This window comes from Panthera tigris, chromosome A1, assembly GCF_018350195.1.
Source record: "Panthera tigris isolate Pti1 chromosome A1, P.tigris_Pti1_mat1.1, whole genome shotgun sequence".
In the NCBI taxonomy this organism is placed as follows: domain Eukaryota; kingdom Metazoa; phylum Chordata; class Mammalia; order Carnivora; family Felidae; genus Panthera; species Panthera tigris.
This window is the reverse complement of record NC_056660.1, coordinates 168,353,642-168,380,457: the sequence shown is the minus strand read 5'-3', so window position 1 is coordinate 168,380,457 and position 26,816 is coordinate 168,353,642. Positions and strand designations below refer to the sequence as shown.

The 26,816-nt window shown below is 37.6% G+C and overlaps 1 protein-coding gene across 7 annotated transcripts in view; it reads right to left on the bottom strand.

Annotated features, from left to right (window-relative positions):
• The window catches only part of FER (FER tyrosine kinase), a 428,416-nt gene that overhangs the window by 18,009 nt on the left and 383,591 nt on the right, over window positions 1–26,816 (bottom strand). For all 7 annotated transcript variants that reach the window (XM_042990938.1, XM_042990948.1, XM_042990943.1 and 4 more), the window contains one exon: window positions 4,992–5,146. In XM_042990938.1, the coding sequence (XP_042846872.1) occupies window positions 4,992–5,146 (155 nt within the window). The remainder of the gene's footprint in view (window positions 1–4,991; window positions 5,147–26,816) is intronic.

Below are 26,816 nucleotides of genomic sequence, written 5' to 3'. Positions count from 1 at the left end.
TGGAGCGAGGCAGAGGGAGAGTGCAAAGATGGTCCACAGCCTATGTTACCTGAGCCTCTAGATTGTGCCAAACCTGAAGGCTGTCTCTCAGTCTGAAGCTCCTGCCTTCTTACATAGTCAGCTGTTGGTGCACTCCCTTGAGGAATGATGGCTTGCCAAGAACTTTCTCTCTCAATACAGTCCTGTGGGACTCAGGAATGCAAGTCCCCCTTGGTCACCAGAGCCAGATCAAGGGGCATTCTCTGGATGGCAACCCCCAAAACTGGGGCACCAGGTGTGTGTAAGAGCTTTCTTCTGAGAGATATTGGTGCTCTGGAACACAACAGTGGCAGAGTGTGAGGATTGTGCTTGCCCTACAAGGTCTCTGGAAAGAATTATAGTCAGGTCTTGGATGTATGTTCAGTTAGAATCCTGCCCCTCTGGCTGTAGCCCTCACACAGAAAGAAAGAGCTCTTGGGCCTGTTGCCTCTTACTGTGCTCTACAGGTACTAGCTGTTTAAGAACTTTTTCTCCATTGGTTACGGTCCTGTGGGATCTGTGAAACTAAGTCCTGCTGACCACCAGAATCCAGGTGATATAAAGATGTTCTTAGGCATCATCTGCTAAAACCTGAGCACCAGACAAGGGTATAAGATCCTTTCTGGGAGATTCCAGCAAGCAAAGTAGAGGGAGAGTGAAGAGATGGTGTGCACTGGACTTTGTTTCTGGACAGAACCTCCACAGGCCTATAATCAGGTGACATACATGAAGCCTGTTCTCAAGCCAAAGCTTGTGGGAAAAGCAAGTAAAGACTGTGGGCATGTTGCTGTCTGTCAGGGCACCAGGGTGGTAGTCTGCCAAGAATGGTCTCCAGTTGTTACAGTCACATGGGACATAGGAATGCAAGCCCCCTGACCTCCAGAACCTGAAGATCCTGGGGTGTTTCCTGTGCAACAGCTACATAAACCAGGGTACTGGACATGTGTAAAAGCTCCCCTCTGAGAGATACTGGTGCCCTGGGGGTGCGGCAGAGGGAGAATGTGAAGATGGCGCTTGCCGGCCTCCATTCCTAGAAAGTATCCCCTGCTGACCCCTAGATGTGTGTCAAATAAGATACCCCTCAGGCCGATGCTTTAAGGCTAGCAAATGAGCTTCTTTCACATGACCTGTCCATTGGCTGCTTCTGCTCTGGGCCCTAAGCAGGTGATTCCAAGCATGGGGCCCTTTTAAGAATTGTTTATACGTTCCCTGTAGCCTCTTTGGTTTTCAAAGGTAGATGTTTTGCAAGCTCATCTCTCAGGTGCAGGTCTTAAATGCTGGCGAGTCTGATGTGTGGGGGCTTAAATAATTCACTCCTCAGGGAGAAGCTTTAAGTTTTTAGTTCCCTGCCGTTTATGGTTCTCTGTGCTGGGGATGAGGTTTATGGTGAGATTGTGTCTCAGCCTGTCTTACCTGCTGTGATACATTTTTTCCCCCTTGTTTGTCCAATATATGGCAGTTGTGTAGTTTCTAGGTTTTTTGTTTGTTGTTTTTTTTTTGAGAAAATTGTTCCATATGTAGCTGTAGACTTGGTTTATCTGTGAGAGGCGGTATGACCTGGGGATCTCCCTGCATTGTCATCTTGAACCAGAACCTCGTTGGGTAATTTTAATGGGCTAAGAATAACTTGCAATTATACAGGATTTTGCTACTTTTCCATCTCATTTGAACCTCACAAATACCCTTACTATCTTCTCATCTTGCAAATTAGAAATCATAGGTGCAGAGAGGTAGATGACTTGCTAAGGTCGTGCAACTAATGACGTAACTAGTAGGAGTCTGGTCCTGGTGGTTGATCCAGGACTCTTTTCACTGTAAACCTTGCCTCCCTCTCATTTCAGAGTACTTATTTATGTCATGCTAATTCAATTAGAGGATGCAGCAGCCCCACATTCTTCAGTGACAAATGAAAAAGTGTCTTTTGCAATTTTTTTTTTTGATTATGTCTTAGTTGAAGAGGCATACACTATTTGCCCTTTACAAAGTACTTTTGCTAACAGCTATATTGAGGATGGTGGCAACATGTGCTGAAAAGGCTATTGAATATGCTACCACTCTGTGTTTAATAAGGGTGGGGGGGATATATATATGCAATTATGTGTTATGTGGCTAGAGATGGGTGGGAGAGGGGCATCCGTGTCACTGTAAGCCCTTTACTATTGCTCGATTTAGAAAAAACAAGGATATTTGTCATTTTTTAAAAAAATTAAATGACAGCAACACTAATGACAAAATAATGGTGAAAGTACGTTTAACTCTATGGCTGTAAAGCAAAATTTCTGAGAGTTTCCTTAGACTGAAAGGTTTTACCATCAACCTTGCTCCTACACGTCATGAAAGACTTGTGCAGTATTTCAGCTACTCTGAGGCAAGAGTGAAGAAAAATAATCAGTGGGGAAAAAAGACCCTTGGAAAGGAGGCAAGTTTTTACTACCAATCATAAACCAGTATTTGCATAAAACATGAAAGAAACATAAGAAGAAGTAAGTTTTTCAATAGATTCTTATATTTTTCCCTCTTGTTAAACTCTGAAGGACTCCCTTACTGGGTTGGGTAATAAGTATTCCAGACTTCTTCCTCATCTACTGTTAAAAATCTCTCCTCCATTGTCATGTAAATTGTTCTGAATTGTATTAAGTTGATATTAAAGACTGCCAAAAAAATCTCCCTCATTGCCAACCAAAGATCTTCACACATCTTTTATTATTTCCAATGCTGTAGGTCAGGTTCTAAGAGCTATTTGAAAATAGAATTTTGATTTGTAAATACTTCAGTCACCTTGAAATTCAACTAAAATACATTTTGATTGAAAGGCAGAGTTTTACTTGGCATAATTGCTTAACAGGAAGAGGACTTTCAAAGGCAGTGAAGAAGATCTGGCCAACAGGGTTAAAACAAATTTTAGGGAGCTAAATTTCAGGGTCTCCCAAGTCCAGTTCCAGCCCCTTTGTAGGGATGCTGTAAGAATCAATGAGAAGGGGTTAACCATGTTTTGTCCTTTAAAGAAAACCTCTGCATAAGTAACAAGTTAAAATCTTTTATCCCGTGATTGTTATTCATAGGAATATAATCTTAGAGTAATATCACTGTGGAAAATAGCAGGGCTGCCATTTTCTCTATATTGTGTGGAATGGTGGAATTAGTCTGTGATCATATAAAAATTTATCTTGCTAGCACTTGGGAAGACAAATTAGAGTGAGGATTAGCATCCTAGTGTTAAGTTTTGAAGTTAAGTTTCTAGTTCATTATTGGGAACTAAAACTTAGTCAATTGCTCATAATGACAACCACATACAACATATACTGCGTAGTATCATTAGTATCCAAAACACAAAACAGATCCTAGTGTCTGAAGCAGCCCCATCTAACATCCAAACCAATCCTAGAATTACCGAATGACTCTTAGTGTATATCCAGAACAACTAATAGCAGGTACTCAAATCCTCATACACAAATGTTCATAGCAGCACTATTCACAGTAGCCAAAAGGTGAAAAGTGCTCAAATATGAATCAACAGATGAATGGAAAACAAATTATCAATGTATACAATGGAATATTATTCAGCCATAAAAAAGAAAGAAGTTAATTACACATGCTACAACATCGATGAACCTCAAAAACATGAGAGTAAAAGAAGCCACACACAAAAGATCACGTATAGTATGATTCCATTTACACGAAATATGCAGTATAGGTAAATCCATAGCAATAAAAAAGTAGACATGTGGTAGCCAGTGGCTGCAGGGAAAGGAGGAATGGGGAGTAAATAGGCAAAGGGTATTACTTTAGAGTGATGAAAATGTTGGAATTAGAAGGAAGTAGTGGTTGTGTAACATTCTAAACAGTACTAAATACCACTAAATTATTCACTTTAAAATGGTTAATTTTATATAATATAAAATTTTAGCTCACTTAAAAGCTTTGTTTTTAACTTAGGCATTAAATTAGGGCATTTATAAATGCCTGATTTTTCATGATGAAGTAAATTTTCATTTTAAATCAATAAAGTCATTTTATGATATTTCAATTCAAAACATACCCATTCACCAACCCATGGCTCACATGCTGCTTCCCTTAATGAAAATGTAATTTATAACTTCACTTAAAGCACAATCTCTCTCCTTTTAATTCTGAACTGTTACCCATCTTGTTACAGCCCAGTTTATCCCAACCACAGATAACACAACCTGAATTTTTTCCATTATAATGACATACAAAAAAATCCCTGCTGTTTTAAAATGTAACTCCTCTCTCTCCCTCCAACATTTATACAAGTTCCAGAGACTAAAATGCAAAGAAACCAAGGCAGTTTTCAGAGTGAGAAACTATAGACTTAACAAATTTTAAAACCTACTATTAGATGAGGTTATTGGACCAATTGCAAGACATCTGAAAGCAGTGGTCCAGAGCCACAACAACACTTTAATGGTTAAATTATACAGTGAACGTAAAAATCATTTTTTTTGGATTAAAAAACCCTCAGATATATAGTCATATTTAAAAGTGCTTATAAGTACATCTACCTTTTAAATCTAGCAATCTGAGGGGCGCCTGGGTGGCTCAGTCGGTTAAGCATCTGACTTTGGCTCAGGTCATGATCTCATATCTCATGAGTTCAAGCCCCTCATCGGGGTCCGTGCTCACAGCTGGGAGCCTGGAGCCTGCTTCGGATTCTGTGTTTCCCCCTCTCTCTGCCCGTCCCCTGCTTGTGCTCTCTGTCTCTCAAAAAATGAATACATGTTAAAAAAAAGTTTAAATCTAGCAATCTTACATATAGAAATTTGATCAATAAGGTCAATGAATTAGGTTTCTGCCCATGTGTAAGTACAAAATATGAACACTTAAATATTGTTGTGTTGATTTTCAAATCATTCTAACTTGGGCTCTGCCTTACTCCTCCAACTTTACTTGTGAATGTTTTGTGCTGATGGAATACATTTTTACCACCAAAAAGAAAAACAGTCTATTCTTACCATAATTAAGAGCTTCTGGTGCTGTCCATTTAATGGGAATCTGCTTTAAGCCAGAAGATGAATACACTCCACCATCCTCTTGACGAGACATTCCAAAGTCACTGATTTTCAGAACGTTATTTTCACCTACCAGGCAGTTTCTTGCAGCAAGATCCCTAGGTTACAATAAGACATGGAAAATACCTATTAAAACAAATTGAAAGCTGCTTTCACATTTATGACTTCCACACTTTGCATTTTTTACATTTGCAATGTATTTATAATGAGGTTAAGAATGCTTGTGATTTACCAGTCCTTCTCATCTTTTCTGTCATAGGAAAAAATCACCAGTGAGAATATTTGCATAGGGAACAGGCCCCATGCTAATTTGCTAGGCACTGCATATATTTCCATTAAATAGAAAAACACGGATTCTAGGGTTAAGAGAAAAATCACAGGAGAGGCTAAGCAAACTTGGCATTATTTCTCATTGGACTGTTTTACATAACTTTCTGTGATGATGAAATATTCTCTATCTGTGCTGTGCTGCCCGATAGGTAGTCATTAGCCATGTGTGACTATTGAACACTTGGAATGAAACTTGTGTGATCGAGAAACTGAATTTTTAAATTTACTTTCAGTGAATTAAATTTAAATAGCTGTATGTCATTAGATAGCCTTTGGTTGTTGTAGCCTTAGAGCTTCCCAAAATGTAGAGAATGTTTCTCTTCTGACTGCATTGGGGACAGCCAAAACTCTGCATGATCTGGCTCTGTCTCTTCCACCGCATCTTGTTCCATTCTACATAATTTCTAAATTCTACCCATACTGGGCTTCTTTTTGTCCTTAAATGCAGGACAAGTCCCTGAAACATGACAAGCTTATTTCCACCACAGGGCCTTGCAGATAGCTGTTCCCTTCGTGTGGAATGTTTTCCTTCTAGGTTGTAGCATAGCTGACTCCTCTTCATTCATTCTTAGCTCAACTGCCCTCTTCTCATAGAAGTCTGTCTTGACCACCCTTAACTGCTAAAGAAGACAGCAGTGAGCATAACAGATGAAGTCTCTAATTCTAGTGACAAGCCCTTCAATAATCAAATCCCTATATGTACCTAAATGTTTATACATTTTTATATATGTAGAGAAGGTATATGTATGTCCAAATATATACATATACACACAAAGAAAATCAGATAATATGTCAAATGGTGCTGAGTATTAAGAAAAAAAGTTTTATAAAGGGAGAGATTTACTAGAGTGAATCCTATTTTAATTTTTTAAATTAGTTTTATTTTTGAGAGGCAGAGCGCATGTGGGGGAGGGGCAGAGAGAGAGGGAGACACAGAATTGGAAGCAGGCTCCAGGCTCTGAGCTGTCAGCACAGAGCCCAATGCGGGGCCTGAACTCATGAACCGCGATATCATGACCTGAGCTGAAGTCGGATGCTCAACCGAATGAGCCACCCAGGCGCCCCAGAGGGAATCCTATTTTAGACAGGCTGTTAGGAAGGTCTCTGATAATGTGATATTTGATCAAAGACATGAAAGAAGTTAAGAAGGAAGCCATGGGGATATCTAGAAAAGCATTCAAGATGCGATAGATACAAAGACCTTGAAATTGGTACATGCTTGGTATATTCAAGGAACATTAAGGAAGTCAGTATAGCTGGTGTGGAATGAGTTACCGGGAGACACTAGTAAATTTAATCAGGGGGTTAGCCAGGACCAGATGATGTTTAGCTTTTTCACAGTTAAGTTCCTTGGATTTTATTCACAATAAGCTAGGAGGTAACCAGAGAGTTCTGTACATAGGAATGATGCGATCTGACTTACATTTTGAAGGACTATATCCTATTGTGGGGAGAATGGACTGGCAGAACCAGAAAGGAGACTATTTCAGAAGTCTAGGGGAAGCAACAATAGCCTGCACTAAGATGGAGTCAGTCAGATTTGAGATATATTTGAAAAGTACAATCAATAGGATTTGCTGGTAGATTGGGCGTAGAATAGGAGAAAAAAAGAATCATGATGACTTCAAGATATTTTGGCCTGAGCACCTGGAAAGATGGAACTGACATGTACTGAAATGGGGAAGGTTAGTGGGAGGGCTGAGGACTAGATTCACAAAGTTTGGTGGAGCCAGCCAGTTGCCTCCTACTGTCCCATTTCCTCCTCTTTTTTAGTAAAAGAATCCCAATTTTAGCTGAATCTATTGTCATCCATCTAAAAACTCCTGTATTTTCCAACTTCTCCTGCAATGAGATGTGGCCATTATCTAAGTTCTGGACAATGAGATGCAAGCAGAAGAGATGTCCAAAATATCTAAGAAATGTCTTTAAAAGGAGGAATTCTCATTATATTTCTCCCTCCTGCTAATACAAAAAGGAAGCATACTGACGTTGGGAAAGCATCAGGAGATAAGGGGTCTGGGTCCCTACTGGAATTAGAGAATGCTTTCACCTAGAGACTGAGTGTAGAGAGGAAATAGAGGTGTTCAGGGACTAAGCCCTAGAGCACGCCATCATTTGGTTTGTTGTTTTGTAGGCTTCCCCTCATTTCTCTTGTAGCTTTCTCCTGATGTGGACTCCAGTCACACAGTATTACAAGGTAGGCAACATCAGTGTCTGAAAAGTAATAGAAAGCACATATTTGTGCCCTGAGGAACTAGGAAAAGAGGTCCTTGGAAGTGTAGGGAAAATCATAGAGGTCAAACAACCAAGAGAAGAGGATTACCTGGTTCCATGTTTGAACCCACACAAGTCTCAGGCTGAGTCCTAAGCAGCACATTTAGAGAACTAAACTCATTTAAACCACTGCCCATGTCTCAAAGTCATTCGTAAATGTCTCACACAGGGCAAACCAAAACACAGGCTTTGAGGCAGTAATTGTGATTTGAATCATTAAGAGACAGAATTTGCAATCTGACCCTGAGTTGATTGCCTGCCAAAACAAAAAAATCAACAATCTCCTGCAGAATTATAACAGGGATTTTGAGCCCACACAATGTAACATTCACAGTATCTAGGGCACAATTCATAATTGCTAAACATACAGAAAAGAAGAAAAATGTGATCAATTCTAAAGGGAAAAGCAATCAACAAATGCCAACATGATAGTAACCAGATATAAAGCAGCTATTATAACTATACTCCATAAAACAAATGAAAACACATTTGAAATTAATAGAAAAGCAGACAATCTCAGTAGACAATAAAAACTGTAAAAACTATAGAAATATAGAAACTTAAATATCTGAAATGAAAAATCCCTACATAGGATCAAAAGCATACTGGTGATAACAGATAAAGAGTCAGTAAACTTGGAGATAAACCAGTACAAAATACCCCAGCTGAAGGACACAAAGAGAGGAAAATAGAAAAAGTGAAAAGAGAATCAGGGACCTATACAATATCAAAAGACTGAAATACATGTTATTGGAGTCCCAGTAGTACAGGAACAAAGAGACTGAGGCAGAAAATCAGTTTAAAGAAATGGTGACTAAAGAATTCCCCTATTTAGTTAAAAGAATTAAATTTGCATATTCAAGAATCTCTGTGAGCTCCAAACAGGATAAAAATCAAAGGAAAAAAAAAAAAAACATATACACATACCCTAATCGAGCTGCTAAAATCCAAAGAAAAGAAACCCTCTTAAAAGCTGATAGAGAATATGACACATTTGCTACAGAAAATGATTCAAATAATCACATATTTCTAAAAAAAAATTATGGGGGCAAAAGGCAGTGAAATAACGTCTTTCATTTCTTAAGATGGCAATTCTTCCCAATTGATCTATAGATTTAATGTACACCCAATCAAAATTCTAGCAGATGTCTTTGTCAACCCAGAATTCCATAGCTAGCAAAAATACCCTATAGAAATGAAGGCAGAATAAAGACATTGTCATATGAAAGAAAGCAGAGAGAACTCATTAACAGCAGATCTACTCTACCAGAAACACTACAAGCAGTGTTTCAGGCTACAGGGAAATGCAAGAAATCTGAAATATCAGGATGGAAGGAAACACAACAGGAATGGTAAATTTGTGGGCAAATATAGATTTTTTCCCTTTTAAATTCTTTAAAATGTGACTGAATATTGGAAATGAATATTATAGCATTATCTGACCAGGTTTTCAATGTATGTAAATGTTACACATAGGACAACTACCAGATAAAGGTTGGATGTTAGCAAAAGGACCCATACGGTTGCAAATTTTCTACATTTTACATGAAGTGATACAATATTAGCTCTAAGTAGTCTGTGGAAGGTTAGATGTATGCGTTGTAATCTATAGAGTAACTCCTAAAAAAGGTGTAAAGAGATAAAGCTAAAACATCAAGAGATCAAATTAAACAGAATGGTAAAAAAATATTCAAACATAATAGTCAAAAATCAAATATTCAAAATATCAGTATCTAGACTAAAAAGTGGTTATTACTACTGATTCTACAGACAGAATAAGATATAGATAATAACAGTTCTATATTTACAAATATAAATTTGGTATCCAAAGATATTCCCAGAAAGCAAATCCAACTCAGATGGGTTGATTAGTAAGTTCTATCATACATTCAGGGAAGAAATAACAAAATTATGGAAACCTTTTCAAAAAAATAGAGAGTATTCTCTAAATGATTTTATGAGACCAGTAGAACTATAATACAAAACCTGGAAAAGATACTATCAAAGAAATTACAGAAAAATACTCTCATGATGCCAGAAACAAAATAATGTCAAATCAAATCCAGTAATATATATAAAAAAGATAACATGTCATGACCAAGCAGGGCTTATCCAATAAGGCAAGGTTGGTTTAACATATGAAAATTAACGTAATTCACTAGATTGACAGAATATAGGGAAGAAAACCCCATGATCATTCCAATTGATACAGAAGAAGCATTTGACAGCATTCAGTATTTGCTAATGATAAAATGTTCAGCAAACTGGAAAGACTAAAGAGCTTCCTCAACCTGACAAAGAGCATCTACAAAAAATTCAACCACCATATCATACTTAATGGTGAAAGATGAAATTGCTCCTCCTTGAGATCAAGGCAAAAATGCCTGCTTTCACCACTTCTATTCAAACGGACCTCTATTCTTGAGGTCCTAGGCTTTGAAATAAGGCATGGAAGCAAAAAAGAAAAAAAGCCACAAATATCACACACAAGTAAAACTAGCCCTATTGGCACTATTCACAAACATAATTTTTTTTCTATAGAAAATCTCAGGCTAGAGGAAAACACAGGCAGTAACCTCTTTGACATTGGCTGTAGCAACTTCTTTGTAGATATGTCTCCTGAGGCAAGGGAAACAAAAGCAAAAATAAATGACTGGGACTTCATCAAAATAAAACTTCTACACAGTGAAGGAAACAATCAGCAAGATTAAAAGGCAACCTACAGAATGGGAGAAGATATTTGCAAATGACCTATCTAAGGAAGAGTTAGTATCCAAGATGTGTAAAACTCAATACCCCCAAAACTAATAATTTAATTAAAAATAGGCAGAAAACATGAACAGACATTTCTCCAAAGAGGACATCAAAGATGCTCAATATCACTCATCATCAGGGAAATATGAATCAAAACTACAATGAACTATCACCTCACACCTGTCAGAATGGTTAAAATCAACAATACATGAAACAGGTGCAGGTGAGGATGTGGAGAAAGGGGAACCCTCCTGTACTGTTGGTGGGGATGCAAACTGATGCAGCCACTGTGGAAAATAGCACAGAGGTTCCTCAAAAAGTTAAAAATAGAACTACCCTAAGATCCAGTAATTGCACTATTAGGTATTTACCCAAATGGATACAAAAATACTAATTCAAAAGGATACATGTACCCCAACATTTAAAGTAGCATTATCTATAATAGTTAAATTACGGAAACAATTCAGGTGTCCACTGACTGATGAATGAATAAAGAATATGTGGCGCATACACACACACACATGTAATGTATATTATTATATAATGGAATATTACTCAGCTATAAAAAATGAAATCTTGCCATTTGCAACAATGTGGATGGAGCTAAAGAGTATTATGCTAAGTGAAGTCAGAGAAAGACAAATACCATATTATTTCACTCATATGTGGAATTTAAGAAGCAAAACAAATGAACAAAGGGGGAAAAAAAAGAGAGTGAGGCAAACCAAGAAACAGACTCTTAATTACAGAGAACAAACTGATGGTTACCAGAGGGGAGGTATGTGGGGTAGGTGGGATGGAAATAGGTGATGGGGATTAAGGAGTGCACTTGTGATGAGCACTGTGCTGTATGGAAGTGTTGAATCTGTACTGTGTGCCTGAGACTAACATTAAACTGTATGTGAACTAACTGGAATTTAAATACAAATTAAAAAAAAAAAATCTTAGGGAATTTACATACCAAGAATTAGAATAAATGAATTTAGCAAGGTTGCAAGATAAAAGGTTAATATACAAAATTCTTGTATGCTAGCAGCAAATAATTGGAAAATAAATTCCATTTATAGTAATGCCACTAAAATATCTACAAATAAGTGTAGCAAAAGACAACCAAGTCCCTTATACTTAAAACTACAAAACTTGACAGAGAAAAAACAGTGAATAAACCAATGGAAAGATAGTCATACTGTGCTCATTGAGAAGAGTCAATATTGTTAGGATGGCCATTTTCTGCAAATCTGTAAATTTAATGCACTCTGAACCATTGTTCTAGCAGATGGCTTTGTAAAATTAAACAAGCTGCTTTTAAAATGAATATGTAAATAAAAGGTCCTAGAATAATCAAAATAATTTTTAAAAAGTACAGAGTTGGGGATGCCTGGGTGGCTTACTCCATTAAACATCCAACTTCAGGTCAGGTCATGATCTCGCGATTCGTGGGTTCGAACCCCACGTCGGCCTCTGCTTTGACAGTGCAGAGTCTGCTTGGGTCTCTCTCTCTCTCTCTCTCTCTCTCTCTGCCTGCCCCTCCCCTATTCATACTTTCTCTCTCAAAATTTAAAAAGTACAGAGTTGAAGGGCTTAACCTAAATTGATTTTAAATCTTAACACTGTTCAGTAAATGCACAAAGATATGATAGCTCATTGGAACAGAAGGTCAAGAAATACATCCACAAATGTATGGTTGGCTCATTTTTGACAGAATTACAATGGCATCAGTGCACATCTCTGAATCCTAGTGGGCCGCTGAGGCTTGGGGTAAAATGCCATTAGTCTTGGTTAGAATGATCTTTTATTCACCGCAGCATCTTAGTCGTTTACAGAATTTCTGTGTTCATGCTTTCCTCAGAATAATGCCTACACTTTACAACTGCATATACTTCCATTGGCATAACTATCTTCAGTATACCTCTGGCTTAGAGGTTTGTCCTCTGAAATGAGGATTACAGTTCTGTGAGGGATCAATCTAAAACCAATTTAGAGATACCTTCAATCAATGTAAATAACATTTCAGTAACATTTACAGAAAACTCTACCTTTTTGGGGTTGCATGAAGTTCAAGTGACTGGAAATACTGCCTTTTTGGCATAATCTGTGAATTAAAACCTTAGGCCTTCAGGCAATCAACACGTACTGCACACTCGATGCTTGCCTAATGTTCTAATAAGTCTTAAAGAAGATAGGAAAAGCAGATATGATCTCTGGACTGAGACACTGATGATCTAATTTGGAAGGTAAGGCAGACATATACCTTTCTCCCTTCTTCTCCATACTTTTCTTTATTAAGCTTGCTATTGCCCTGAGTCGGAGTCTGGGAAACACACTGCTTATCCCTGCCTCTTCATGCATGAAACTGCTAGAGAACAAGCTTATATGAGCCTGTGTGTGTTACAGACTGCAAATTCTATAGGAACTCAGAGATGAGAAATCTCCTAATAGGCTGGTGTTGTCGTTCACAGGAGGTATCAGAGATAGCTATATCTCACCACATGCAGAGGAACAGAACAGCAAATACTGCTGACTGCCAAAAGGTTATGGAAATGTTCTACTTATGTCTGCCGAGTAATCTTCCTTGAACATACAAAGTCAAACTTCTGGTTGTGTACCAGAGGTGTCTTACAAAGTCATACATAATATGAGATAGGCTAATTAAGGATAATGTGAGAACAGAGAGCAGTTATAGGAATCCAACTCCAGCAGGAAATAAAGAGGAGTAAATTTTCTTTGCTATCTGGAAAGCACGACAGTGGGCATCTTGCTCTGTGGAGATGTTGTCTTTTAGAGCAAATACTGTGGTAAACTAGGAACAGCCAGGAGGCCGAGCCAGGGTTCTCCTTGTCTTGATGCGTTACCCTAGACATCATTTACTGCTTGTAGCTATGATTACACAAAGTGAGGATTTATCCTTCACATAGGAAAGGAGTTAGAGAAATATTTGTGTTTTGTTTTTGTTTTGTACAGAAACTATTCCCACTGGTTCTGGCCAGTACTGAGCCACAAATAACTAGCAACATTTAGGCCCTCTTTAAGGCCTAGGGTTTTCTTATATATCTGACTAAAACATAGCATAAAGCCAAAAATGGTAGTGTGGGGGGAAATAGTAAATGAAGCAGATATTTGATGTAATCAAATCATGTACCACTTAATCCATGCCCAATGGCTACAACTTTTGAATTTGAAATAACAGAAGAGCCTTGCCTTTAAGAAGTGACTCTTCAAACTCCCTTTGTTTGTTTAAAAACAAACAAAAAACAAAAAAAACCCAGAAATCGTTTGTATAACAAGCATATGAAAAACCTATTTTCTGAAAAAGCCTAAGTCATCAACTGCTTTAAAACAATGTATGTGAGTGTTTTAATGGAAGGAGAGTAGGATGCATATTTCTCTTTGGAAAATTTTGCACACAATAACAGAAACACAATTGTAAACCGTCTTGTAGAATGGGCCTGGACACTGCGGTTGGGCAAGGTGGAGTGTCTTTGGCAACAGAGCTGACACCTTGGAGACCAGTTTCTACTGGCCAATACCAAAGCCACTACTGAGCTGATAGTGATGGGATCAGAGATTAGCCAAAAAAGAGATGACCAGCAAGACTCTTTCACAAGTCCGCTGCTCATTCCCACTTCAGAATCTACCTTATTTTTCCTTTGAATAAAGTAAATATAAATACAAAAATCTTCCTACATTTCTCATTTTCAAGTATATCCTTGATTTCACTCCTAGTGTTCCACTGGTCTCTCTTCTCTTCATAACCTTCTCCATCAAACTTTGTACCCATCAATTGGGGAGTTCTCCCCCCATTATTACTGAGGCACTTATTTCTACAAGTACGGCTCCCAAAGGAAGCCCCAGCTGCAAAACTGAAAATTAGTCCTATATATTAAACTGTGTTTTCTCTTCCTTGGAAAAATTGTTCAGTGTCACAGACTTCTGGGAGGTTGGAAACAAAAGCGTTGCTTCTGTGAATGCAGTAACAGACCAGGCTGGAGGGAGGGTTAGAGTATAACTTATGCCTTTTTTGCTCTGGGCTGGTCGAAGGCCCTATGAGTATACATGGTGAGAGCCAAAGGACCCTGTTCCTAAAATCTCCCTGCTGCTCCCTGCCAGGCACAGAATCCTCAGTATTTGCGTGTCTTCATTTACTTAAAGCCACTGCTAAAATGCAAATTTGTTACCTGTGGGCAAGGGGGCACATATTTCCTCTGAGTCACATTTTGGTATAAATTATTTGAACACATAAATATGTATAAAGACATACAAAGTCTTAAGGGCTTTGTATGGGATGATAGGGCAGGTGTGTGAGAAGACGGGAAAAGGGAAAATGGATCAGCACAGGGAACTGGCAAAGAGCAGGCCTGGGCAAAGCACACAGTGAGTGGGCGCTTGTGGGAAAAGTCACGGATGAATATGTAAGGGTGTGCTGTGGCATTGGGGAGGGGTGGCAATGCAAGTATAACTTCTAAAAAGTTTGTCTAGGGCTAGCTCCGGTGTATTTACTCTAAACCCAGTTACCTTCTTCTCAGCAGGAGAAGATCACCACTGGGGGCTTGATCTATTTATACAGGAGAAATGCTCCACTGGGTTGCACTTGCGGAGAAACTGAGACCTTTGGTGATTTCCTCTAATGACGCTGCTTCCTGATAGTGGGACAAAAGCAACCAAGTCCTTGTCTGGCATGGCTGACTGATGGAGAGCCAGTTTATGAAAGCTATTGTAAGTCATCTGCCTTTACTTAAAATGGACATGTTGAGCGCATAAAAAGCGCTTACTTCTTTTGGCTCTTTCATCCCTGGGGCGACTTCCCTATAAGAGAATTCTATTTGGCAATACACATATACCAAATCCACATATTCTTGTATTTAGCTTAAAAGATCAAATTCCTGGGCAGTTAGCTAAAACAAAGGGACTCATATTAAATCTGGATATTGACAAAAAATTCAGAACAAAACACATATCATGACAACACTTTCTTCAGTCCTAAATTTATCTGAGAACCCAAGGGAAACTTTCCTTGTATTTAACTACTGTGATTAGCCTGGATGGTTTATAGTTTTATGAAATGTGTGCTCTATTTGTATAGTCAGATGTAAATCTCCCTCAGTCACTGCTGTCTGCTATCACCTGTGGGCCACATTGTGCAACGAGACACCAAATCTCTAGAGACTAGCTTTGGGTACACAATTTAAATAAATCTTGATCTAATGCTACATCTCTTAAGCAATAAAGAATCTGCTCGGGAGGAACAGGGGGTCAGATGAGGACAAATTAAAAAATATTGATGGAAAGTAAATGTTTAAATCTCATTAGTTCAAATAAATATACCAAATCCCAGTGGGTAATTCAAGAACAAAACTGAATTCTGTCTCAAGCATGCACATTAAAGGCCAGTAGCTGTCTGAGGCTGTGATAAGATGCGTTGTGAGGACTCACTTCCGAAGTGAGCCTCCATACTAATGGCAAGAGCCTCTACTCCTAAAAGAAGGGAGATTTTTTAAATGTCCACCACTCCCACTCTGAGAGTATGAGAAGCAAATATGGAAGCCACTTGCCTGAGTGACAAATGGTATCACTTAAAATATTACATTCAGAATGGGATAAGTTACTCTAAGCAACAGATAGAAAAAAGTGACAAAACCACTCCTCACTGAAGAGCCATCATAACAGCCATCATTTAGTGAGGGCTTTCTGTGTGTCAGATACTGTTTTAAATGTTTTTCACGTAACCCATTTTCTGTCAATATGTAACTGCGTGCATACTAATCTTAACATTAAATACATCTCACATTTTTCCAGAAGCAACAGTACAAACATTTCCACTGTTGGGAGTTCTGGACTAGAGATCAGGAGACCAGAATTCTGAACAGAGTTTTCCTTAACAAGTTGTGCAAGTGAGTACATCACACAATATTTTCCTGGACCTCAGAAATGAGAGCACCAGTTCTTGACTTTTCTGAGCATGAGGGCCTGTATAATATTAATTTTATGATTTCTTTGTACCACATCCATCCTGATATAACAGTTGTATGTTTTAGAATGGCTGAAAGAAGAAATACAACATGATAAAAAGCTACTAAGAATTCAACAAAGTTCTGAAATGAATTTTTATTTTATTAATCACAATAGTAAAATAGTAGTGTGCATGTATATATGATACACACACATATATGTATATCATATGATATACATATACATACACACACACACACACACACACACACACCATATTATTCGGTCTCAAAAGATTGATGCACTTGGGACACCTGCAGTAAGTTGGAGGAACCAGGGGTCCATGATCTACCAGTTAGCAGCCACCATATATAACAGCCCTAACATTGTGTTAAACTCTAGGTTAAAGGCATTTTCTTCCTGTAGCTGGCTGGATAAATCTAGACACACAGTGGTGCTAAATAGTCCTGGTGAAGACTTTTCCACCTTTGCAGTGCAACAATGAGTATTAACAGCTGATGAATGGAAGTAAAGCAAGGAGTGTAAGTTACAAGAGTGCCACTCCATATGGCCAAGAGTCCCATCTACCCCAGGGCCAAAGTATCACAATGCAGGCATCCTCCCCCTTGCCTCTGCTGAGTAACTGTGTGTACAACCAAGCCCTTTCCAATACTGTACGAATAATAGTAACTATTAAGAACTTAGTAGGTATCAGGTGCTTTACTGGTTATCCCTAATCTCTATTTGAGTATAGATATCTATTACACAGCTAAGAAACTGAGGCTCAGAGATTAAGCAACTTGTCCAAGAATACAAGAGATGATTAAGTGGCTGAGTATAGAATCTCTCACTCCAAAGACCATGCTCTTTTAGTATTTTACAAAGCTGAGTGTTCCTTTGGTTTCTTTGAAATATTGTTAATTTTATCTTGACAAAAGTAATACTCTGCAATAACTGGTACAAGATGTCTGCCATTTTGTTTTTGAGATGTGATTTCTTTCCCATTTAAGTTTTGTGGAATAGAGTCCCTGACTCAACGCTTAGGCTCTGGAATATAGAATACTTTGAGAGAACTAAAATATGCATTATTTTTCCATTCTGTACCAGGTATATAACAATTCCTCCACCATCTTTTTGTTATAGTTTGTACTTCCATGATGTGATATCCATACTCACATTAGGGCTCAAATTAAGACTTAAAAGACACATAAAGGAACCGAGCAACTGTGTAATCTGCAATGCACAAGGTGCCACAATGAGCCTCAGGATCATTTACATTTTTACTGTCTGCAAAATGTGCAGCTACTGATGAACACACACACTCTAATGATGGTGGAAGGCACCCAGATGTAGATACTGAGTGATCTGCTGTGGTTAACTCTTTGCAGGATCAGCCTCTCTGTGCAGTGGATGGCACCGACTCTGCAACTTGCTGAGAAGGCCAGTAATGGATGACACCTGCCAAATGCCTCACTGAGCAACCCCTTCACTTCCCCAACCAGACAGACCTACTGGCCAGCTTGCACTTTCGCCTCTGGTTTGGCGATCCCTAATAGACTTTAGGCTGTGCTCTCGAGGCAGGAAGATCACCTCAGCCAGTGCAGTAACACAGAGTACTCTGAGCCCCTATGCACAGGCAGGAAACATCCAATCACAGTTTCTATGGCACCAGTATCTGGTTAATGGAAAACACTTTTCAGTATTGAAAGGAGTTCAAGAGAAGTAATGCCTTTCTCTCATGTACCTCAACAGTTCTTTCCTTGCCTCCCATTTACATTCATTTAAAATGAAATTTTCATTATTCCCATTTCAATTTCTAATGTTGTTTTCTGTGTTTATGAAGTGATATCCCAGGTGACTTTATAATAAATTTCCCTTCAGTCCTATGATTGCTTTCAGTGTATGAAATCCAAATAGGAGAGTCTAAGTTATGAATACAGGTCTATTGTATAGTAATTCATTTTTATCTTGAAACAAATATCTGAAATTCAATTTCTTTTCTGTCTCTCTATATTTTGTTTCCATAGTCAGGAGAGCTCGCTTTACTTCGTTCAATTTTAATTCTGCATTCTGTTTGATAATACCATAAAAATAAGGTCTTAAGACTTGACTTCATATATGTAGCTGTTTTTCTCTTCTTATAATTCTACAAGATAAAAGTTATAAAAATATTCACCAAATGTCCTTTTATAATTAGTTGTTATTCACTCTGTGATTCTTTGATGCAATTCACACAAAATCTGCATTTTGTATTCACGCAGGATTACTTGTCTGAGCAAATAGTAACTTTGCATATACATGTGTCCTTTTGGTCTCTTAATGAGATTTTTCTTTTACCTATTTGCAGACCACAGTTACATAAAACAAAAGTGTCTGAAAGACTCAAAGTGGACAAAATAATTTATATAAATGTAAAGCTCATTCACCAAAAATTCCAAAAAAAATTTGACAAGTTTATAGTGATCTCCAAACCACCAGAGGAAAAGGGGACAGCTGCTTACCAGCATTCAGAGCCAGTGTGCAGCAACAGCCATGCATCAAAGTGAGTATCTCAGTATCCTGGTGAAATTACATAGGAATAGTTACCTGTGTGGGAACTTAATTGGGGCACAGGATTTTTAAATTCCATGAAATACCAAATTGACATTTTTGTGCAGTCAATTGAAACTGAGCTGATATTAAGCCATGGATGCACCTTTTAGATTATTTAAAATGTTTTTAAAGCAAAGTAATGAGGGCTAAATTTGACACTTTTCTTATTAAGACCTTTTGGCACAGGTAGTCATTCTTCTGAACATACGCTACAAGATAATATATAACTTAGACTATGAGACCCAATGCATTTGATAATAATGATGCTGGAAAAAAAGAAATGAAATCATTTCTGGTTATTTGATCTGGGAACTGATTAAGGAAACACTGCTAACTCTCTATTACACAGGTAAGTTTCTATGTTCTAAGAACACAGTCTTCCAGGGCTGCTGCTTAGCATACAAAAAAAACTTAGTATTTTCTATCAGAAGACATACTTCTAATTTATTTTGTGCTTTTAAAAGTACTGTTCCATTGATCTTATACTTATAGAATCTAGCTACTAATAATAAACAAGGATATACATACATATATCCATTCATACATACCTACATACATATTGAGCAATCAGTCTATCATTGGATCACCTTTCCTTTAATAAGGCCTTACTAGATACCAGGGCCTCTGCTGTGTGCTAAGATAACTTAATTCCTGTTCTCAAGCAGTTTAATTTTACAAGAAGAGACAGCTATGTAAGCACGTAAACTACAATACTGGAAATTACAAGTTTAAAGGTTAGGAGTAAGCCCTCAGAGACAGGTGTGGTATAAAAAATATGACTTCTCCACCCTTGTGTCTAGGCTAACCTATTACTTCAAAAAGCAGAATGTAACATAAGTAGTGTTATGAACTTCATGAGTGCAGGCCTCCAGAGACTTTCAGCTTCCACTTCTGTCTTCCTGGAACACCCCTGATACCATGTAAAGAAGTCTGGGTGAGAAATGTGTGTGTGTGTGTGTGTGTGTGTGTGTGTGTGTGTGTGTGTGGCAGGGGGCACCCTACAGTCCATTGGAAGGCGCTAGCCATAAGAGTGAAGCTAAACTAAACTCTAGCCCTAATCTAGCTATTGGATATCTGAAGCCACATAAGTGACTCCATGGGAGAAGAGCTGAAAGCCATTTGCCTGAGTCCAGCCCAAACAGATGACCAAACTGATGGAACAAAAAGAAAGAAATGGTTTTTTGTTTTAAGTCCCTGTATTTGGGGTGGTGTTTTTAGGAAGCAATAGATAATTGGTACAGAAGATTAGTCACGGTGAGAATGAGAGCTTGACAGCAAGGATAGGCAGGGCAGAGTTGGGGGTAAGAGACTTTCACTGTTCATGAAAGGTCACCTGCTTCTTTCTCACCCACCCCTAACAGAAAACTGTGGCAGACACCTTCTTAACTGGCTTAGCTTCTGATTTTCAATTGTGAATTTGTTTTCTCATCTAGCTTTTAATGAGCAGAGTTTTCCCTATTTCAAGCTTTTTTGAACTAATGATTTCAAGGCTATTGACTGCTATCTCTTCTAAAGGCTGATTCTTGGGATATCTTTGTGGCCAGCCAATGCCATTCCCAGAGGGCTCTATCTGGCCCCCAAGCTTGTGTACTACCACTTCTAACCAGATTTGGAAAGAAGAATAAATTTTGAACACCTGGCATATGGAAGCTAGTTAACTTAGAGGTAAACTTCCCCAAGATGCTTTCAGGAAATTTTGATATCAGATTAGAACAAATCACAGTAAGTGATATGGATAATGATGGCTCTGAGTCATCAATAAAGGTTAACTATTGTGGGAGATACTTGCTATCAGCAAGCAGAAAGATGTGGTAGGCAGTTTATCATTATTTCCATTGAAAATATTTAAAATTGGCAGGGAGAAAGCCCAGAGAAAAACTGATCTGGTTGCTTCAAAAAAATACCTATTTAGCACTTACTATTTGCCAGGCCCTCCTAGAAAAACCACCGACAAAACAGAATTCAGGTCCTCAGGGGATGTATATTCCTCTGTAATGAACTAGTTAAGTGATACATTATCAAATATGACACATCTAAAAGAATCACTCAAGGACATATTCCATATAATGTAAAGTGGGAATCCATAAAATGGGAAGAAGTGGGGAGCAAAGAAATGAGTAACACAATTATATCTAAATAATTGTCATTATATTAAAAAATGAAGAAAAAAATCTAGGTGGCTTTAACCTGCTTAGTGGAAGGGAGGAGGCAGGCAGGAAGGAGGAGGGTAAAAGGAAAAATATGCTCAAGTCCTCATGCAGCTCACACTGGGAGAGAACAGGATTAGGATGGAAGGAGCATGTGCTAACAAACAAAAAGCAGGTGTGGTACTTCGCATTACCACCAGAAAGTAGAATTTAGGGAAAAAGAGCATTAGATAAAGGGAACTATTCTATATGCCTAAAAAGTAGAACTCACCAAAAAGATACATGTTAATGATACTAAATGGAAAATGTGGCAAACAGTGAAAATGGAATTTAGATGCATTATGAGTTAAAGGCAAGAACAAAAGCACAATTTAATATAGATGTCGAACCAATAAGAAGGGGGTGATGTATAAAACATGTAGTAGATGGGAGGTCAGGAATACCAGCAGAGATGGAGTGAGACAGCAGCAGCAGCAAATACCAAACAGGGACCAGAGGACTGCTTTCTACACAAACAGCAAGTTAACAAACACTAATAAAGGAAAATGGAGGCCACCTTTGAGTATTTTAATAATATCACTAATGGAAGAGAAGGTCATTCAGATTCGACCCATGTGGAAACAATCAGAGTAATTATGGAATCCCACACTGTAACAGTATGTGGTCTGATTATTAAACAGGCAGTGATTTCATTTTGTGTAGAAGTTGTGCCAGCTTCACTGCTTGGCTTATTTAAGGCAAGGGTGATCCAGGCCTCTGCGAACACCTTATTGGGAGCAAATGTGTCTTTGAGAAAGAGTGGGTAAGTCTTAGACTAGGCCTTTCCAGCTGTAATCTCAGAGCCAATCATTTCTTTAAAACTAACTAGGTTTTTTGCACCTCAGTTATCTTGCTGACTGATTCTTTTAATACACCAATAGGCAAAAGAACCATTATGCAAATAAGGAATTTGTTTTATTTTCTGAATGTTTCTATAGACTATTAAGTATAGAACAGACATGTAAATCTCATCAAACTGCCGTATGCTAAACAATGATGTTATTGTCTAAAACCGTTATCAGGCACCCCAACTATTCCAGAGAAGTTTTCTTCATATTCTGGATCCTATTTATGTCCTAAGAATATACTAAGCAGTAATGTTTTAAAATGAATGTTGAGTATTTTCTTTAAAATAAAGCTGAATTGTTCATACTAAATGTCATTTTATCCTTGTTTGATCATAGTGTAAGAGCAGCTGCTCCTTTTTATACCAATAGTCCATTTTTTCTTCCCTAAAAATTGCCTCACCAAAGTTTTTTCTGACAATAACAAAGAATTCCACTCATGCTGAACTAATAATGTTTCAGGAAGATGATTTATGAAAAAGTCTTCTTGTTTTAAAAGATGTATGGCAGAAAGATAAAGCCCAAACTCAAAGAAAGGATCATTATTTATTAAAAACTCAAATAAAAAAACCCCCCCACACACACAAAAAACAACACAACTTCAAAGTAACTACGACTGGGTTTAGTAAAAGCCAATAGTATTCAAGAGGGTGATAGCCAATGGACAATTGGACATTTTAGTTGATATGAGCAAGAAAAACAGACAATGCTGAAGAAAATGGGTCTAAGTTATATAGCAAATGAGATAGCAAAATTCTTGTGCATAGGAATTTTTAGTATGTTAGCCTATAGGAAGATGACAGAACCTCTTCCATTGGGAATGTTAAAGAAAGGGTAAGGTCACTGATTCAGCAAACATTTCCTGGACACCTAATTTGTAGCAAACATAGACAGTGGTAGAGAAGACCAGGTTCCTGTCCTTAAGGAGTTTACATTGTGGTAGTAAAAAGTGATCTTCCAGGAGAAATAACAGAGGGCATGATGGGCACCAGGGGAAGTAGGTGGGGAAAGATGATCAGAAATGCTTCATGCCTGAGGAAAACTTTGCTAAATAATTACTTGTCTGCTAGGGTAATTATCCACACATGGAAACTACGTTTGACATGACCTATGGAAAACAAAAAACAAAAAAACCTCTCAATCTTATCCTTACATAAAGGATTAACTCAATAACTCTTCCAGTGTTATCAAACTAAAATAACACAATTTTCTAAATGTTCACACTAAGGTCTGGTCAAATTTAAATGTTTGTTGTTTCAAGCCCTATGCATGTCTGAACTCTCATATATATCGCCAAGTACAAATATAAAACATTTGCCATTTTTTCTACAGGGTGGTATGAAAAGGGTATATATAGGACGCCCAAGGAAATATTCTTAGAAATGCTGTGGAAATATAAAAGGAAAAGAAAGAGACAATTTTAAGACAAGATTTCCAGTGCATTTTGACTTTCAGTAAGAGATGGGATAGGACTGGAACTGAGAGTTCCCAAAAAAGGCAGCAGAATATATTGTGAACAGAAGGTGCAAAATTAGAAATAAAGCAGGTAAGTAAGCAAAGAATCAAATGGGAAGAATCAGAAAGGGTCTCAAATCCCTAAGGACAAGAGGTAGGTACTATGTAGGTAGTAGATCTGGAAACCAGAACTAAACCTTAAGACTTTATAAACAAAAGCTTAGGAGAAAATCTTCATGATCTTGGTTATAAAGGAGTTCTTAGATAAGCTACCAGAAGTATGATCCATAAAAGAAAAAACTAAGTTCAGACTTCATTAGAATTAGAAACTTCTCTTGAGGGGGAAAAAAAGGGACAAACTACAGATTGAGAGAAACTATTTGCCAAATATCTGATACAGGACTTGTATTAAAAATAAAAAAAATAACAAGGGACGCCAGGGTGGCTCAGTTGGGTAAGCATCCAACTCTTGATCTTGACTGAGGTCAGGATGTCACGGTTCATGAGACTGAGTCCCCCATCTGTTGACGGCACAGAGCATGTTTGGGATTCTGTCTCCCTTTCTCTCTGCCACTCCCTTTCTCGCTCTCTCTCTCAAAATAAACAAGTAAATAAATAAATAAACAAAGGAAAAAATGATTATAACTAAATAACAAGACAACAGCCTGATTAACAAGAAATGGGCAAGAGATTTTAACAGACATTGCACAAAAAGATGACATATAAATGCAAGTAAGCACATGAAAAGGAACTCAACATCATTAGTTATTAGGAAAATAAAGTTAAAATCACAGCAAGATACCACTGCATTTCTCGGAATGACTAAAAAAGACTAAAAAGTAAGGAGTGTTACTTAATATTATGGAAAAGCTCCAACTCTCATACATTACTAGTGGGGATGCAAAATGGAACAGCAGCTTAGAAAACAACTTGGCAGTTTCTTATAATGTTTTATTTTTTCCATGCAACCCATCCATTCAACTTTTAGATATTTACCCAAGAAAAATAAAAACATATATATTCACACAAAGACTTAGATATGAATATTCATAGCAACTTTGTTTATAATAGCCCCAAATTGGAAATAATCCATATGTTCATCAGCTGGTGGCTAGAAAATCAAACTATAGTATAAAATGGAAAGCACTCAGAATTTAAAAAACAAAAACTATATTCAGCAACATGGATAGTCTCTAAAGCACTATGTTTTCAGTGAAAAAATCTAGAGCAAAAGATTATATACTGATTTGTACCATTTAAATGAAATTTTAGAAAAGGCTAGCCTATGGTGAGAGAAACAGATTAGTGTCCCAGGGCCAGGGGTAGGAGAAAGGCACTGAGTACAGAGCAGCACAAGGAAATTTCTGGGGTGATGGAAGTATATTGCTGGTTATGTGATTCACATTTGGTAAAACTCATCAAAGTGTACCCTTAAAATTGGTGCATTTTATTGTATTTAAATTATATCAAAATAAAGGTAAAAAAGTATGTAAGGTACCTTAAGAGTCTTAAAAATATGTCATATCACTACAAAGTTAATGATATTATTGTGTACAAAAAATTTGGATGAATGTGATAATATGTGATATCTTAATATGGGATTTCAAAACAATTTAGGGACCACATAGTCTAATAATTTATTGTTAAGTTTAAGTTAAACCAAGCAAATAAATGTATTAAAATACCACCTCTCTTTATTTTTATTTTTTTAATAATTTTTTTTTAACGTTTATTTATTTTTGAGACAGGGAGAGACAGAGCATGAATGGGGGGAGGGTCAGAGAGAGAGGGAGACACAGAATCGGAAGCAGGCTCCAGACTCCGAGCTGTCAGCGCAGAGCCCGACACGGGGCTCGAACTCGTGAATCACGAGATCATGACCTGAGCTGAAGTCGGACACTTAACCGACTGAGCCACCCAGGCGCCCCTCGCCTCTCTTTAATATATGAAAATGCTTCCAAAAATTAATATTCTGCTTTATTATTTTTGTGACATTTTTATCCCGTCATTTTCACAGATGAGCATTTGTTAGAAGAAGGGAAAGTTCAGGGGTGCCTGGATGGCTCAGTTGGTTGAGCATGGTACTCTTGATTTCGGCCAAGGTCATGATCTCACAGTTCCTGAGATCAAGCCCCATGTTGGGCTCAGTGCAGGGCCTGCTTGGGATTCTCTCTCTCCTCTCTCTCTGCCCTTCTCCTACTCACACTCTCTCTCGAAATAAATAAACATTAAAAAATTTTTTTTGAACATTTATTTATTTTTGAGAGATAGAGCGTGAGCAAGATGGGGGATGTGGGCAGACAGGGAGGGAGACGCATAATCCAAAGCAGGCTCCAGGCTCTGAGCTGTCAGCACATAGCCTGAGGTGGGGTTTGAACCCATGAACAGTGAAATCATGACCTGAGCTGAAGTCGGATGCCTAACCAACTGAACCACCCCGGCACCCCCAATAAATAAACATTTAAAAAAAAAGAAGGAAAGCTTGGCTTTTTCCAAAACTGAAGAGCTAACTGGTTTATATGGTGCTTACATTTTCTAATATGACCTTTTATTTTTCTTTTTGTAAAACAAACTGAAGTTCAATAAACTACCTTTGTATTACTTTAAGGATATGATCCCATAAAAAGATGGTGTTTACACCCAAATAAGATCCCTTTATTTTCCACTAGGTGCTTATAATGCCAAATTCTTACAAAAGAAACTAAGAACTAGAATTCTCATAACTTAAGCAGAGATTGAGTTATACTATTAAGTGTTATGTAACTCATCATTTATCTATTTCGTAATTTTAAAAGATATTAACAGTACAAAAATAACTGGAAAGCAAGGCATTCCTGAAAGAGTACATACTTTTTTAGATCACTGAAAACATTTAATGAATTATTTCAAGATTTTCATGGCCTAAAAATTAAAAAGTTAAAAAATATTAATTACTATGTTTATTGCAGCATTATTTATAATGGTCACGATATGGAAGCAACCCAAGTGTCCATCTGCAGATGAATGGATAAAGAAGAGTGGTCTATTAGTCATAAAAAAGAATGAGATGTTGTCATTTGCAACAATGCGGATGAAAATAGAGGGCAAAGCTAAATGAAGTAAGTAGGTCAATCAGAGAAAGACAAATCCCGTATGATTTCATTTTGTGTGGAATTTAAGAAACAAAACAAATGAACAAAGGAAAAAAAGGTGAACAAAAACCAACCTCTTAAATATAGAGAAGTGGTGCCTGTCAGAGGGGAGGGGGGTGGGGATGGGAGAAACAGGTGAAGGGGATTGTGGGTACACTTATCATGATGAACACGGAGTAATGAAGTGTTGAAACACTATAATGTACACCTGAAACTAATATAACACTGTATACTAACTATACTAGAATTAAAATT